The following is a 17,533-nucleotide window of genomic DNA, read 5'->3' as shown; positions in this document are numbered from 1 at the left end:
TGGCAACCCCTGCTCCGCATATCTGGGTCTTTTAAAATTGTGCCTATAAAGCGTTGTATGAAGCTGCAGTCATCTTCTCTTTATTGTATTCTGTTCTCTTTTTGTGTTTGGAGATGAGCCCTAGAAACCACTTTGTTGGGGTTCATAAGAATTGTTCCCCAAAACCACTTTGTTAGTTTGTATTTGGTTTCTGTGTGGTTTTCTATGAAAACTTAATGTTTATCTCCTTTAGGTATTTTGATTTGTAGATGAACCCTAAACTCCAGTGATTTCCTATGGCCGTTTGGAATGAACCAATGTATTTCAATGGCCATTCGGTGTCCTTCGGTTTAGTACATGCCGTGCAAACCAGGGCAAAATATACAAATGTCGTGTCCTCCACCCTAAATTTATGGTCCGTTCTTTTTAAAAATGTTTTTTCTTTATCAAGAGGCTGAGCCTCTAGGTAACTCCATATTTTTACATGCTGATGATTTCAAGTTGAGTCATTTACAAGGAAGTATGCTTTAGGGTGGATTCCTGCATTGCGCAGGGGGGTGGACTCGATGGCCTTATAGGCCCCTTCCAACTCTACTATTCTATGATTCTAAGTAAACGCCCACTTCCTGAAAGCCAAGAAAATGAAACTAATTCTGTCTGCAGTGTGTGGAAACCATGGCTGCTGCTGGGAGTCCCGTCCAGGATCTCTGTGAAGAAGCCACTTGTTCCATCTGCCTGGAGTATTTCAGGGATCCAGTGACCGTTGCAGAGTTTGGGCACAATTTCTGCCCAGCCTGCCTGAACCAGTGCTGGGGGGAGAAGGACACAGAGGCCTCCTGCCCCGAGTGTAGAGGAACCTCCCAGAAGGGGAACCTCAGGCCAAATAGGCCGCTGGCTAAGTTTGTTGAAATTGCCAAGAAATTCAGAGATCAGGGGGTAAAGTGGGCAGAAGAGAAGGGGAGACTCTGTGAGAGGCACCAGGAGCCCCTGAAGCTGTTCTGCAAAGTCCATGAAACCCCCATCTGTCTGGTGTGTGACAGATCCAAGGAACATGAAGGTCACAAGGTGATTCCTCTGGAGGAGGTTTCCCAGGAGTACAAGGTAGGAAATCAAATGTAGATCTTCAGAGTAGGTGGAAGAACTGGGGGTTCTTCTTCTTGGGAAGGTCTCTGTAGAGTCACTCCAATGAGAAATTATTGGGACTAAACTACTTCTTCAAAACGGTTCATGAACGCATGAACTTGCATGTTCTTTATTATGCAAAGAGCAGCCAGAGGGAGAAGATTCAGGGTGGTGGTGGGAGTTTCTTTCTTTCTTTCTTTCTTTCTTTCTTTCTTTCTTTCTTTCTTTCTGCCAGACTTTATACCAAATATGGGTTAAGTTATGAGAAAAGGGCAACCAAAATGACCAAGGGTTTGGAGCAACTCCTGTGTGAGGAAAGGTTTCAAAGTTTGGTAAAATAGTGGCCTCATATTCTCCTGGGTCATACAATAAAACAAACTACCCACACCCACCCCAAACACCTGCAAATCACTGGTGTGTTCTCTTCTGCCCCCTAACTCCAAATGCAAACAGCCTGGCAGCCTTGACCATATGAAAAGGAGGACAGGGCTCCTGTATCTTTAACGGTTGCATAGAAAAGGGAATTTCATGAAGCACCTAGTAAAATTCCCTCTTCATCACAACATTTAAAGCTTCAGGAGGCACACTACAGTGACCAGATTCAATAGAGGGCAGGGCTCCTGCAGCTTTAAATGTTGTGATGAAGAGGGAGTTTCACCAGTTGCTGCATGCATACAAAGGACACCTGCTGAAATTCCCTTTTCAATACAACTGTTAAAGATACAGGAGCCCTGGCCTCCTTTCAATATGGTCACCCTAGTATATAACGAATAAAAAAAATTCAAAACGAAAACAAAATATTGTTAAATAGAATAAAGGATTGCTTTCAACCTTTGGGCCAAACCATTGGATTAGCCTAAGATGTTAAAAGGTGCTCTCTGCCATCAAGTCCACCTTTGGACAGCTCTGGATCCAAGAGCACCCCAAGCTACAAACCTGATCCTTTAGGGAGAGTGCAGCCCCCTGCAGAACAGGTTGACCATCACCTGGGCAGGCAGACAAACCTCCCACTAACAGGACCTCTGTCTTGCCTGGACTGAGTCTCAGTTTATGGGCCCTCAGTTTACTGCACCAAGACTGACCGACCTTTTTTTTCCTTTTCATATTGAAAGAACTCCCCAAAAGCAGTTTAATGAACCAGAGATTTGACAGGTTGTAGTCCCCACCGCTATCAAGCTTTGACTTTTTTTAGGCTACAATGGCATAAAAAATGCACCTGAGAGCCTCCCCTCTCCCACCCTGGTAGAGAGATGAATGGCAGGGAGCAAGCATCTTGTTCAAGTGCTCTCTTTCTCTCTCTCTCTCTCGTCAAACATGAACTAATATTTTCATTTCAGGATCTGATCCATTGTCGCCTGGAGATTCTGAGGAAAGAGAGAAAAAGAATTCTGGCAAATCAAGCAGACACAGAAAAGGAAAATGAAGATCTGCTTGTAAGTATCAATATCACTAGGAAGGGAACAAGGGCTTCAACCAATGTATGAAAAAATGTAACATAACATATGGAGGAGTCCAAAGCCTCCAGGTATCCTGGCTGTGGAGAACAGCTCTTGTCTGGAATGGCTGAACCTCCCAGAACAGCGGCTATTGAAAGGCCATTCTGAGACAGGGAACTTGTACATGTTATAGGAATATTAATAGGAATTAATATCTCTGCAAATTTGAAATAACTTTCCTATAAAATTCCTTTATGCTTCTTGATGCTTGGTGGCGCAGAGCGTTCCTCAAGGTGGACACTGTGAAATTTCACCCACCCCATATGCGATGAAGAGTGGCCCGATTTCTGACTCCGGCTTCCATTTCTCCCCTTTCCATAACTTTCTTGCAGAAGCAAACAAGAGCAAAGAAGGAAAACTCAGTGGCTCTATTCAGACAACTACGTCAGTTGCTGGAAGAACAAGAGAGGCTTCTGCTGGCCCAGATGGAAGAGGTGGAGAAGGAGATTGCAAGGAAAAGGGAGAAGCACCAGGCCAGACTCTCTGAAGAACTCTCCTCTCTTGAACGTCTCATCCAGGAGATGGAGGAGAAATGTCAGCAGCCAGCGAGTGAACTCCTGCAGGTAAGATGGTGGCAGAAACAGCCCAGGATGCTCTCCAAGGCAGAAGCTGACTTCAAAACCTTCATGCCTCCTTTGTCTACAGAAGGAAGGGGCCCAAGGCAGGCACTGCAGACCCCTTAGATAGTTTGGCAACCGTGAGGTGGTACCTTGAAGAGAATTCTTGCCAAAGCAAAGGTGGGAAAATTGACTCCCCAATATCCTGCTGTTTTTCACATGGAAAGGAAGGCTTCTTTCCTGCCTGGGAAAGCACAGGAGAAGTCAGCCATTCCTATAGCCAGGCCTGACAAAGCAGAATAGTGTATGTGATTCAAATCCATCACTGGGTTAGACTCGATGGCTGTTTTGGCCCCTTCCAGCTCTACTATTCTATGATCCCTGCCCCGGCATGACCCTTGTGTAAAGGAAGAGTGCCCAGCACCCAGCTGGCTTCTTTACTGGATTTAGCACGGATCCCCAGGCACAGACACTCTCAGCCCACCACGTGAGGTTTAAGACCTTTTATTTAGGAAAAGGGTAGGAATACATGGGACAAGCAGAGTAAAAGACAATAAAAAGCATGCATATATATGAACCCAGTACAGGCAATCTAAAAACTACTCTAATAATTTCTTACGTCACTCCAGACCGCTTTCATAGAATCATAGAATAGCAGAGTTGGAAGGGGCCTACAAGGCCATAGAGTCCAACCCCTGCTCAATGCAGGAATCCACCCTAAAGCATCCCTGACAGATGCTTGTCCAGCTGCCTCTTGAATGCCTCTAGTGTGGGAGAGCCCACAACCTCCCTAGGTAGCTGATTCCATTGTCGCACTGCTCTAACAGTCAGTCGACAACCCCCTGTTCCCTTCACAGGGGAAACTTTATACCATTCTTTTCACTCCTTTCCCCCCTCCCTCCAACTTTGATGCGTGGCGTGTCTTCACACCTTTCGCCCGGGATGCTTAATCACTCAAGGCCAGTGACAGATATGGCCGGTCTGGCTCCGGTCTCTTCTCCCCCAGACAGCTGGCCTGGCGTCCTTATCTTCCTACGGAACCATAAAACACAATTAAAACTCTAATGCTTTGGAATCTACCCCTCAAAGATCACTTCAAAAATCTGGAATTATCTGCCCTGGAGGTCCAAACGCCAGTCCAGAATCCAGTCTATATGAAGACAGGGTTTGAGGCGATTCCATTTAAATTTGGATTTTCATGAAATAGGGTTATCTCCTCCTGGGGCAAACGGTAGCCAGTAAAGCAGTGAATTCAGAAACACACACACACACACACACACACACACACACACACACACACACTCCCTTCCATATATAAAAGCAGCAGTTCAAAACCACAGGCTTGAGCCTTGCTCCCCCCTCCCCAACTGATGCCTTTAAAATCAGTAAAGGCTCCGGGTTCCTCCACACTTCCATATGTAACAGCACCTTTGTGCTCCTTTGGAGAGCAGCACAGCTTCAAAGCAGCAGGCCTGACCCTTCCCCATCCTGCGCTTAGTGACCATTGAAAGCAACCCTGGGTTGAACTCCTGATGGCAACAGAGAAGTTGCAATGAGAGAGGTCTGGCACCTCTCCCTCCCTCTCCTCCTGAGCTCAAATGACAGGCAAGGGATTCTCCCCACCCCCATCCAGGAAGTGCCCCTGAAGGCAGTGACTTGCTTCCTGTTAGGTGTCTTTCATCCCCCTGCTCTCCCCCCCCCCCCCGGCCCCACACAACTTTTCCTTCTGCCAACCAGCGCCGCTTCCGCCAGTTTGAGCCGAAGCCGGCTGAGGTCTGACAAACTGCACTTCAGGAAAAGGAATTGAAATAAGAAAAGGGGAAAAAAGGAAGGATTTAGTGCAAGAAATGCCACGCTAGCTATGGAGAGAGGCCTGCGTCATCTGACGCCATGGACTCAGGGGTGGAGTAGAGCCAAAGTAAAAGCCCCGTGAAGACGGGCAGCAGGTAAATCTACTCGGCACCCTGATAATTTCTGCCTGAGGGTTTAAGATGGGTGGAAGGATCATCAGTGAGTTTACTCTTGAAGGAGCACATGAGGCAGGTTTGGTGAGCTGGCAAATTTACTTTAATCTTTGGCCATGGTTTGAGTTTCAATAATTAGAGAAATTTGAGGCATATATGCATCACTCTGAGAGACCTATAGTTAGGACCTAGGGAGGTTGTGGGCTCTCCCACACTAGAGGCCTTCAAGAGGCAGCTGGACAACCATCTGTCAGGGATGCTTTAGGGTGGATTCCTGCATTGAGCAGGGGGTTGGACTCGATGGCCTTGTTGGCCTTCCAACTCTACTATTCTATGATTCTATGACTCTCTGGCCCAAAGAAGCCTCACTTTCTCTCTCACAAGAGGAACTTCGTGACCCCCCCTTCCTCCACCTCCTCCTCCTCTCTCTTTGGTGCAGAAGAGGCACCTCTCGGCCCCCAATGTTAACCCAAATCATTCCACAGACGTGGAGCAGTCCTCACCCCCCTTCCTGACTTCCCAGACCCCAGAACTTCCCAGGCCCCCCTCCCTCCCTCCCCTCCCTTCATTACCATCACTTCATCTAATCAGCTTTTCCCTGCTCTTTGCGGATCTGCAAAACTCAAGCTTAGCAAATTTCTCTGAATTCCATCTCAAAGCTTGTTCTGACTCGAGTCTGTATCAGTTCAGGAGGTTTGATTTTATTTCTTTCCTCAAGAAAATCTGCGTATTTTCGTGGGTAATTTTCTAAACGTATGCAGCAATTGTGCACATCTTTGAAGGGTCCGCACTCTTCTCCCATTGATTAAAGAGCATTTGTGTGCAGTTTTCAAATGTATGCATGCTGTCGAACACATTTTGTTTGATCCATGAATCACATTGTAAACTCAGAAATTGTGTCTGTGTTCAATCCAGCAGGTGCAAAAGGGGTAAATCCTGATAGAACATACTGAAATGACGTTCTCATACTTCCCGTTGCTCAGTCCAAACTGCCCATATAGTGTAATAATTCCCCGTTCTAGCCAAGTTGTGGCTTCACCTTCTCGTCCATAGCCAGGAATGGCTGGTGTGACCATCAGAGGAGCCTTCACAAGGCCCTTCGTAGTTCTGTCATATGAGGCGTGGGCACTCTTTTGTTCCTCTGAAACTTTTGTTCAAACCATATAAGTGCTGCCTGCTCTGAGTCCTCAGTGTGTGGACTCACTAGCTCAGCTCCATTCATACCTGATGGACCAGAACCATCCCGGGACCACGCTACTGAAACCATCGTGGTCTCCTGGATATCTCACTACCAGCAGGAACTCCATGCAATTCTCAGAGGACAAACTCTGGAGAATCTAATCTTCTCCTCTCCTGGAGAGGAGAAGATTGAGGGGAGACATGGTGGCACTCTTCAAATACTTGAAAGGTTGTCACACAGAGGAGGGCCAGGATCTTTTCTCGATCCTCCCAGAGTGCAGGACACGGAATAACGAGCTCAAGTTAAAGGAAGCCAGATTCCAGCTGGACATCAGGAAAAACTTCCTGACTGTTAGAGCAGTACGACAATGGAATCAGTTACCCAGGGAGGTTGTGGGCTCTCCCACACTAGAGGCCTTCAAGAGGCAGCTGGACAAGCATCTGTCAGGGATGCTTTAGGGTGGATTCCTGCATTGAGCAGGGGGTTGGACTCGATGGCCTTGTAGGCCCCTTCCAACTCTGCTATTCTATGATTCTATGATTCCTGTGGGGAAACCCAGAGAGGACTGCCGAGAGGGCACGAGCCACTGTTATGCCACTGTTTCCTTGCTGTATTTTGTCCAGTCTCACTCGTGCCTGGCTGCTGAGATGCTCACCAGGCTAAAAGCAGAGATCTTTGCAAACTCTCTTTTAAACAGACACATTTTCCTTCCCCTCCTGAGACTCAGGAGTTTCATGCATCCCAAATGCAGCTTCAGGAATGGGTCAGAGAGGCCTAGGGAGAGGCACCCCTGAAATTCTACCCTGTTTCAGGAGGTTCTTGTACAAAGAGTAGCCTCTATCCCTGCACCCTCTTTCTCTATTACGTGTGTGTGTGTGTGTGTGTGTGTATTTTGACCAGGGATTTCTTTAGTTTAAAGGGAAATCCTGTTAGGTAAACAGCGCTTTGCTTCCTGCTTCCCTTGCACAATTGTAATGTGCTCTGAATTACACGGGAGGAGAGGAGCAGTCGGTCATCGAAAACTTCTCCCTCCTTACGGTGCTCAGAGTAATGAATGGGAAACTTCTCCCTCCTCACGGTGCTCAGAGTAATGAATGGGACACCGCCCTCTAGTGGAGGTCTTATAGTGCAACTTCAGCTGTACATGGGAAACCAGTACATGACCAGTGGTTCCCAATTAGCAAAGTACTGCGGACCCCTTGTTTTTTAGATGTGAAGCCATGGACCCCCTACTTTTGAAAATTTTGTTATCTCTATGGTAGTTACCTGTGCGAAGCAATTTTTTTGAGAAAATAAGAGGTAGCCCCTAATAAGCAAAGGATTTTAGGTATACTAAAAACAAACCATAGAATTTGTGATATTTGTGATATTACCATGCAAAAATGACAATGATTTAGTTAGGCATATAAAGAAGAATTTAATTTTACTAACGTCTGGTTTACAAATTATGACATGTCTAGCAGCTACTAAACCTAAATGTGATGGAGAAATCATGCCTCTTTTTATCCAGACTCCTGAACAATCCCTTCCACATCCATTTCGATATTTCCTACTTTTAATCTCAAATCTGGATCAACATCAAGCCAATTTCTATGCTTCATATAACAAAATGTCAAAAATGTTTGTTCACAAAGATATGTGGAACAAAAGGGAACTAGATGTTCTTTTTCACCTAACTTCTTATAATCAGGAAAAACCTTCACCCAGAATTGGTTCAGTCTATATTGTTTGAAAAATGATTTCAATGAACCATCACAAATCACGTCAGCAAGTGCATCTTGCTCTTTCGCAGACAGAGTTGTTAGTTGTACATCACCACATGAGTTTTCAGGATTAGGTGCAGGGAAGTAATCTCTGAAGCTAGTCGCTAAATCATGCAGGTGCTTTCGTGCATGACGTCACCATTGAAGCAAACGGAACACGGGAGACGGCGTATTTTCTTTTATTAAAATGCGGACCTTGCAGAGCTAATATGTGAATGGTGCCACGGACCCCCTGGGTGGATTATGTGGACCCCCCAGGGTCCACAGAACACCAATTGTGAACCACTGTTTTAGACCAATCAAGATATCCAGGAGTTTTGTTTGAACGGAATAACTGGGGGATGGCATGGAATTGGGAGATGTCATCAAAGGGACCCACAAACTTCTGTGAGTGGCCAGAAGCATGCTATAAATCGCTCAATTAGAGAAGCCCCATGTCTCAGGATCAGCCTGACTACACTGCCTTGTTCTAAGAGAAACCCCCTTGGAAACTTTCTTTCCCCCCCAATCTGGAAAGTTCACTCCATACTTTTCTTTTCCACTCCTAACAGTGCTCTGTATTCCTATTTACATTATAGATTGCTTTCATTTTGCATGCTTATGAAGAAGGCCCTCCCATCGATTTCCCCCAATTAATGAGTTTATACCTGAAATTCTTGTGAGTTTGTGAAATTCCACATTATTTGAAGAAAGCAGTGTTTGTGAGAGTCATTAGGTTCCCTTTTGCTAGATGCCCAATTGCCAATATTAAAAGCTGCTTTAAAAATGAATACCTGTCCTGAGAACATGCACACATTTGTACACATTTGGAGAGGGACAAACTCAGTAAAAGTACTGACAACCACAGCTGTTACATGCAGGAGCATCCAAGGGACGGGACATTTATCCTTGAATAGAAATGGAGGCTCCTCTGTAATGTTGATGGAATCTCTTGCTGTTGTTACCGCTCTGTTAATACATGTTGCCCTAATGCCTCCCAGTTATGAATGGTTCCTGCCTCCCTTACGGGCTTTCCAGAAATATCTGATTAGCCAGTGTTGCCAACAGGGTCCAAGACTAGCCAGGCCCTTACCCTGACCCAGGGCTGCTCTTCTGTACTGCCCCAGGGCTTGGAGGATTGTCACTGCTGGCATTCCTCTCATTTATAAGAGGAAATGTGACTTTCTCATAGTATTTTCTTGTCATAAAAGAGAGACCCCAAAATTGTCTGAGTGACTGTGCACAGGGAAATGGGTCAACAGATTTGGTTGTGACCAGAAAATGGGTTGCAAGATCAGTCCAGATGGTTGATGGCAAAACTTTTGCTGCCAAGTGTGAAATTACGGAAGTGGGGCCCATGTTGCAGGTTGAGAGTCCAACGTGGCTCTTGGATCTGGACCAATGGAAGACCACTGTCTTAAAATGGATGTCAATGCCTCTCTCTTGTGAAAGCCACAGAGTCTGACTAAGACCTCTTTAACCGCCGTTGTAGGATGTTTGAGTGGAGGTTGCTCTGTGGAAGCATCACCAGTTGAGCATGAGAGGGACCAGGGTACCATAGAGGGGTGACTGGCAGGCACTGAGTTCCCTCTTCTCTCTCTCCTTTCTCTGCAGGACGTGAGAAGCACCTTGCAGAGGTAAGTGGATCCCACTCATTTCCATGATGTCGGGAAGGTTCTGGATCGCATGGGAAGAACATGGCTCTCTTCATGCTCCTGGGCAGAGGACGTAGGTCTCCCTCATCTCACAGATTAAAAAAGGGGCTAGCACTCCTTTTCTTCGTCCCTTTAATCACATCTGGTTGAAGTCTCTTCTCTGTCTTCAGAACATCTCACCCCAAAACACACATAAAAACCCTTCCCCCAAAACACCAACACAGGCAACCCCCACCCCACACAGGCAAAACACAAACCACTAACCTTAACTACACACAAACAAACACCCCATCTTCTCCACTCACCCCCAGCCACATACGCTTGTGTGGCTCCCAAATGGTTCTGTGTGGGCCAGTTTGCCTCATGCCCCCCCCCCCCCATGAAGAGGGGTTACTCTTGTCTTTTCTCCACCAGGACTGAGAAGGAGACATTGGAGAATCCAGCAGCTTTCCCTCCAGTGCTGAAGTGGAGGATCTTGGACTTCCAGGAAATAAATCCCTTTGTGGAGAGAGTCATGAAGCAATTCAAAGGTAAGGAAGCAGGGATGCAGTGCTGGGCATTGATTTATGTTATTTTGCTACAACTGGTGGCAACAACAGTAAACAGCAGTCTTCCATTTTGGCAGCCCGGCCACCATTTCCTTTTCCTCAAGGAATACCTCGTGAGCATTTTGGTTCCCATCTTTCCAGACTGGAGAGGGGTTTGGGGGTTAGAATCATAGAATCATAGAATAGTAGAGTTGGAAGGGGCCTACAAGGCCATCGAGTCCAACCCCCTGCTCAATGCAGGAATCCACCCTAAAGCATCCCTGACAGATGCTTGTCCAGCTGCCTCTTGAAGGCCTCTCGCGTGGGAGAGCCCACCACCTCCCTAGGTAACTGATTCCATTGTCGCACTGCTCTAACAGTCAGGAAGTTTTTTCTGATGTCCAGCCGGAATCTGACTTCCTGTCACTTGAGCCCGTTATTCCATGTCCTGCGCTCTGGGAGGATCGAGAAGAGATCCCGGCCCTCCTCTGTGTGACAACCTTTTAAGTATTTGAAGAGTGCTATCATGTCTCCCCTTCAACTTCTCTTCTCCAGGCTAAACATGCCCAGTTCTTTCAGACTCTCTTTATAGGGCTTTGTTTCCAGACCCCTGATCATCTTGGTTGCCCTCCTCTGCACATTCTCCAGCTTGTCTGTGTCCTTCTTGAAGTGTGTTGCCCAGAACTGGGCATGTTTGGGCATACTCTAGATGTGGCCTAACCAGGGCCGAATAGAGAGGAACCAGTATCTCATGCGATTTGGAAGCTATACTTCTATTAATGCAGCCCAAAATAGCATTGGCCTTTCTTGCAGCCATATCGCACTGTTGGCTCGTATTCAGCTTGTGATCTACAATTCCAAGATCCTTCTCGTTTGTAGTAATGCTGAGCCAAGGATCCCCCATCTTGTAACTGTGCATTTGGTTTCTACTTCCTAAATGTAGAACTTAGCATTTATCCCTATTAAATTTCATTCTGTTGTTTTCAGCCCAGCACTCCAGCCTATCAAGATCACTTTGAACTTTATTTCTGTCTCCCAGGGTATTCGCTATCCCACCCAGTTTTGTGCAATCTGCAAATTTGATAAGCATTCCCTGCACCTCCTCGTCCAAATCATTAATAAAAATGTTGAAGAGCACTGGGCCCAGGACTGAGCCCTGCGGCACCCCACTCGTTGCTTCTCCCCAGTTTGAGAAGGTTCCATTGATAAGTACTCTTTGAGTCCGATTCTGTAGCCAACTGTGAACCCACCTAATAGTTGTTCCATCTAGCCCACTTTTAGCTAGTTTGTTAATCAGAATATAATGGGGCACTTTGTCGAAAGCTTTGCTGAAGTCAAGATATATGACATCCACAGCATTCCCACAGTCCACAAGGGAGGTTACCCGATCAAAAAATGAGATCAAATTAGTCTGACAGGATTTGTTCCTGACAAATCCATGTTGGCTTCTAGTAATCACTGCATTGTTTTCAAGGTGTTTACAGATTGACTTCTATATAATCTGCTCCAGAATTTTCCCAGGGATGGATGTCAGACTGACTGGTTTGTAGTTCCCAGGTTCCTCCTTTTTGCCCTTTTTGAAGATAGGGACAATGTTAGCTCTCCTACAGTCGTCCAGCACCTCACCCGTCCTCTATGATTTCGCAAAGATAATAGACAAAGGTTCTGAGAGTTCTTCTGCTAGTTCCTTCATTACTCTAGGATGCAGTTCATCGGGCCCTGGAGATTTGAACTCATTCAAAGAAAGTAGGTATTCCCTGACCAATTGTTTATCAATCTCAAACTGCAATCCTGACCCTTCAACTTGTGCTTCGTTTTTTACAGGGAGGTCATAAACCCTCTTTTCGGAGAAGGAATTGAGCACTTCAGCCTTTTCTTTGTCGTCTGTTATCAATTTGCCATCCTCATTAAGCAGCTGAACCACCATTTCTTTCCTCTGTCTTTTACTACTCACATATCTGAAGAAGGCCATTTTATTGCTTTTAGCATCCCTCGCTAATCTCAGCTCATTCTCAGCTTTAGCCTTCCTAATGCCATTTCAGCACTTCTGTGCCTCCTGTCTGTACTCTTCTTTTGTAGCCTGGCCTTCCTTCCACTTCCTATATGTATCCTTTTTTGTTTTCAGGTCATCTCTAAGCTTTTTGTGGAGCCATATTAGTTTCCTCTGTTGTCGTCTACCTTTTCTCCTTGTTGGAATTGTTTGTAACTGTGCCTTTAAAATTTCCTTTTTAAAATACTCCCACCCATCCTGCACTCCTTTTCTCGTTAGGCTCACTTGCCATGGGACCTTACTTATCATAGTTCTGAGTTTATTAAAATCAGCTTTTCTAAAATCCAGAGTACGTGTATGGCTACACTACGCTTTTGTCTCCTTTGTAATCAAGAATTCAAGTATGACGTGGTCACTTTCTCCCAGAGTTCCCGTAACTGCCACTTTATCCACTAAGTCATCCCTATTGGTCAATATCAAGTCAAGGACAGCCAATCCTCTAGTTCCTTCCTCCACTTTCTGTAGGAGGAACTTATCACCCACACATGTCAGGGATTTCTTGGAAGGGCCGCTTTTGGCAGTATTTGTCTTCCAACAGATACCAGGGTAAGAATTTCCCGGAGGAATTAAAGAGTAGATTAAGTAAAATTTTAATAGAAAAAAATAAAATGAAATGAAGGGAATGGTTAAGAGGAATGAATACAAGAGAGGATATGGAAGAGGTCCTTAAAGATAAAAAATTAACTTGGTTAAATTATTGGCAATTAGAACAGTGGACTAAAAAGTGGGTAAGAGATAACGGAGATTGTAGAGAATTGACGAAGTTTGAGGAATTAATAGTTAAGAAAGAAAATGATAGGGAGAAAAGAACAGGGTTAAAAGGGTTGATGAGTGAAATATATAGAATACTAGTGGAGAAAGGGTTGCTGGACCCTTGAAAGGCTTGAGGACTAAACTCAATCCCCTGGAGGAACACCAAGAGGCTGCGCGGGTCAGATTGTGGTGCCCCATGCGTTGGATTAGGCCTGCTTTAAACACCCCTGCCTCAAACAGTTATGAATTCATGAGGACTGGTGCAATAACTGAATTGAATGACAGCTAAGCAGATACAGGAGGACTTGGTGAAAGAGCTTTTAAAAAGCTTTTTGGAGCTCCAAGTACATAAGATTTACAAGGCTGCCTCTGTAGCTCCTCAGGGCTGATCCAGCCATAGAAAGTTGAATCAAATAAGGCTTCTATCCGGGTTCTGCTTTTTGCTCCTCATTTGCCATCCTGTTTTGTCCTTCCTTTGTACTAGGGAAGGGGGTTAATGAGCAGCCCGTTCCTCCTGCTCAGCCTCCCAGCCAGACCTGCCATCAGTAGTGCTGCAACCATCACAATCTCCCGAGAGCTCCATGTCTTCTTGCGAGATGACAGGGCTGCATTTCACCCTCTGCCACCTCCTGGAAGGGCCATGTCTGCATTCCTGCCCTGATGTTGGTGTTGCTTCTCTCCCTGCGCAGGGAAGGGGCGTCTGGATTAGCCCCTTGAGAGAGAAGGGCTTGATCCTGGACAGTCTTGACTTGCTTCTTAAAACCCTTAATTTTAAAAGGATGATGAGGTAGGACTTCAGTTTGTGCAAGCCATGCTGAGTCTTCCTCAGCAAGGTTTGTTCTTCTGTATGTTTATCTATTACCAGCAGTAATAAAGATTTTGACTGATTTACCTGAGAGTGATGTTAAGTTAAGGAACCAAAGCCCCTCAGCATTCCTTTTTAAATATAGGTGTTACATGGCCTCTCTTCCAATTGACCAATATAGACATCAATTTTAGTAAGAAGTTCCATATAAAATCAATTTTAGTGAGAAGTTCCATATAAAATCAGATTTTTTTATTAAGTGATTTTTTCTTGCTGCTTTTAAGGTGTGTGTGTGTGTGTTTTATCCTTCTGTGGGTTTCCCCCTCGTATCTACCTATTTTTTTCTTATTTAAAATTATTTATTTATTTATTTATTTATTACATTTTTATACCGCCCAATAGCCGAAGCTCTCTGGGTGGTTCACAAAAATTAAAACCACAGTAAAACACCCAACAGGTTAAAACACAATTATGAAATACAATATAAAAAGCGCAACCAGGATAAAACCACACAGCAAAGTTGATATAAGATTAAAATACAGAGTTAAAACAGTAAAATTTAAATTTAAGTTAAAATTAAGTGTTAAAATACTGAGTGAATAAAAAGGTCTTCAGCTGGCGACGAAAGCAGTACAGTGTAGGCGCCAGGCGGACCTCTCTGGGGAGCTCGTTCCACAACCGGGGTGCCACAGCGGAGAAAGGGCAAATTATGTTTTATTAAATTGTTTTTTATTATTGTTAACTGATTTGGGAATGTCTTTACAACTTCAGAATGAGCACATGGATGGGAGGCTCTCCTGGGACACGTGTTTGCTGCCCTCAACAGCCTGAGCATAAACTCTCTTCTCTGGTTCCTACCAGTGCATAATTCCCAATTCCTTTCCTAATCCCCAGAAGCCTCCAAGAAACTGTAAATAGGGAACTTTGGTACCCCCACTGGCTCAGACTGACAAAATGAAAAGCTGCACTTTGGGGCTTGAATCTGGAAGCTGGCATGAAGCAGTTCACTGAGAAACATGCATAGGATTGGGCTGTTATTTGCCAGATTGGTTTCTACTTGATTCATAGATGTCACATGTTAAAGTTTCTATACTTTCCCTTCCCCAGATGTGCTGCTACCTGGACTACATCTGAAGAGAGGTAAATTTCCAATGAGAACCAAGTTCAAGGGAGGGATGTGGACTGGTCAAGCATTTTGTTGACTGTATTTCATTGGGGTTAAATATTTCATTCCTGCACCATTTGGAACTATAAATAGGTTAACTTTGAAGTTTGGGCTCTCCATATGTACAATGAAGGCACAGATAGTGGGCGAAAGGACTCCTCCCTTCCATACTTTCCAGTCATTGAGATGCACTTTTGCAACATGTGCCCACATATAGAGGTGACTGTGCCTAGGGAGGGCTCCATACAGTCAGAACATGTGAGAAAGCAAAGCTCCCAATCGTGTGGAGCTCTGGCCATCCAGGCAAATTTGGGCAGGCAGAAGCGTCTCACGGAGGAACATTCAAAGAGACAGGAGAGTCTGACCAACATAGAGCCTGGTCACTGGAGACTTAATGGTATTTAATAATGTTAGAATTTATTGATAAACATACAGGTTGAGCATAGATAGAGGTAGAGTTCGGACCCTCCATACTGGTAACGCTAATTTATTTATGATTTATTAATTTTATTACATTTCTATACAGCAAAATAGCTGAAACTCTCTGGGCAGTTCACAAAAATCAAAATCACAAAGTACAAAATCAAAACCACAAATCAAAGCTATTATATTTTATATTATAAAATATAATAGCTTAAAACTACAGTATAAAAGGACAACCAGAATAAAACCTAGCAGCAACAAAGAGATTTAAATTGCAACAGCAGATTTAAAACAATAGAGCTATAAGAGGGGAAGGCTAAAATGACTGGGAAAAGAAAAAGGTCTCCAACTGACTCAGAATGAGCACAAAGAAGGCACCAGCCGAACCTCTTTATGAAGCTCGTTCCACAACTAGGGTGCCACAGCAGAAAAGGCCCATTTCATGGTAGGTTCTGGAGCTATAAATCTATATTTTTATTCTTAAATCAGTTCTTCAATGTACTCAATGCGTTTAGGACATTGTCCTTCATCAGGGGCTGTGGAAGGAAATGGAGGAGAAAAACACTATGATTTTTGGAATCAAAGTTAAATAGTCAAAACAATGATAAATGCTAATTAAAAAGTAACTGTGTTGAAGATGGCATGAAGGAGTAGGAGAGACTTTGAGAAACAACGGATGCTTGGCGTAGAAGCTCAGAGTTTCAATTGGGAGTGTAATGAGAGGGACTGTGGGGGCTTCCCAGGGAAATGGAGGGGAATAGAGGGGAGGGGGAGTTTGGCCACTCAGGGTGGGCCGGAAGGACAGAGGGAGGGAAAGGGAGGAGGGGTCTGGGGAAACTGGTTTTGGGAGCTGTTGTGTTTACTCTGTTTTGAAAATTTCAGTTTTTCATGCTGCTGCTGCCATAGTGGGTTTTTTCTCATTTTCCCTGATTCCTGTGGGGTGTTATAATGCTTAAGACCTCCGCCATTGTCCCAGAGGATTCTGCTGACCTTCTCTTTTCCTCCTCTGTCTCCATCCCCAACAGCAAATGTCACTCTGGATCCAGACACAGCTCATCCCAGCCTCATCCTGTCCAAGGATCATAAAAGCGTGAAAAAGGAAGACAAACAGAAAGATCTGCCCCACAATCCTGAGAGATTTGACCAAAGCGCTTTCGTGCTGGGATGTGAGGGATTCACGGCAGGCAGACATTTCTGGGAAGTCAGTGTGGGAAGTGAGGAAGTCTGGGCTGTGGGGGTCGCCAGAAAGTCTGTGAGGAGAAAAGTGCAGATTGGACTTGGTCCTAGGGAAGGGTTCTGGGCTCTGAGTTATGGTGGAGGTGTATACATGGCTCACAACTCCCCTGATTACCCTCTTCTGTCCATAAGTGGGGAGCTGAAGAGGATCCTAGTATCTCTGAACTGTGCTGGGGGACAGGTGTCCTTTTACGATGCTGACAGGGGGACCCTCCTCTACGCCTTCTCTGGAGCCTCCTTTGCAGGAGAGACAATTATGCCCTTCTTTCATGTAGGGGGGAAAGGCCCCCTCAGCATCTCTCCTTAAGGCAGCTCAGAGCCTTCCTCACTTTCCCTCCTCTCCAGACCAGACTGGTTAATCTAAGCATCAAACCTCCCTTTGTCAAGGGCTCCTTTTCCCCTTCTGCAAAGGGCCCCTGAGAGGCCTCCAGTCACAGACACCAGAACTACATGGACTAAAATGGTGCCTGATTTCCTCCCTCCATTTTCCCAGACGTCCCTCATCCCTTACTTTTTAAAGAGACAGAAGCACATGAATAATCCAGATCAACTTTTTTTAAAACTACACCACTTCCATGACCTTCAGTCCTTGTTTCATTTTCCATTTTCCTTGTTTCATTATATCCTTAGATGGAAACACACTACAAAAATACTCCCTCTTTTTTTTGCGCGAACAAAATGTTTTGTGCGTGCAATTCACACACATGGGTGAATTGCAAAAATCTCCATATCCCAAAAGGCCTCTCATTCTGCTGTTTCATGAAGACAAATGCATCTTCCATGTGATTTCCGTTGAGAACGGCCTGTGGATGGGCTTGGATTCAGCGAGTCCAGGGTGAATGCCATTATAAAGAGATAAGATGTCCTCCTTAGTTATTT

General features: G+C 45.0%; 1 protein-coding gene across 1 annotated transcript; it reads left to right on the top strand.

Moving 5' to 3' along the window:
- Positions 1-634: 634 nt before the first annotated feature.
- Positions 635-17,210, top strand: LOC134396085 (zinc finger protein RFP-like). The gene is made up of 7 exons (XM_063122438.1): positions 635-1,080; positions 2,439-2,534; positions 2,930-3,160; positions 9,655-9,677; positions 10,110-10,225; positions 14,938-14,970; positions 16,444-17,210. Exons 1-7 carry the CDS (start codon positions 655-657, stop codon positions 16,959-16,961), a joined length of 1,443 nt encoding a protein of 480 aa, XP_062978508.1. The 5' UTR covers positions 635-654; the 3' UTR covers positions 16,962-17,210.
- The last annotated feature ends 323 nt before the right edge of the window (positions 17,211-17,533 follow it).

This window comes from Elgaria multicarinata, chromosome 3 (genome assembly GCF_023053635.1).
Source record: "Elgaria multicarinata webbii isolate HBS135686 ecotype San Diego chromosome 3, rElgMul1.1.pri, whole genome shotgun sequence".
Lineage (NCBI taxonomy): Eukaryota > Metazoa > Chordata > Lepidosauria > Squamata > Anguidae > Elgaria > Elgaria multicarinata.
Note: the sequence above shows the minus strand (reverse complement) of the source record. Positions and strands in the feature narration are given on the sequence as shown.

Bases quoted from the DNA above. Each gene is read 5' to 3' on its own strand.
- LOC134396085 (XM_063122438.1), top strand. From the start codon at position 655: ATGGCTGCTGCTGGGAGTCCCGTCCAGGATCTCTGTGAAGAAGCCACT. The intron at 1,081-2,438 runs GTAGGAAATCAA...TTTTCATTTCAG, and splicing joins AGGTTTCCCAGGAGTACAAG to GATCTGATCCATTGTCGCCT. The intron at 2,535-2,929 runs GTAAGTATCAAT...ACTTTCTTGCAG, and splicing joins AGGAAAATGAAGATCTGCTT to AAGCAAACAAGAGCAAAGAA.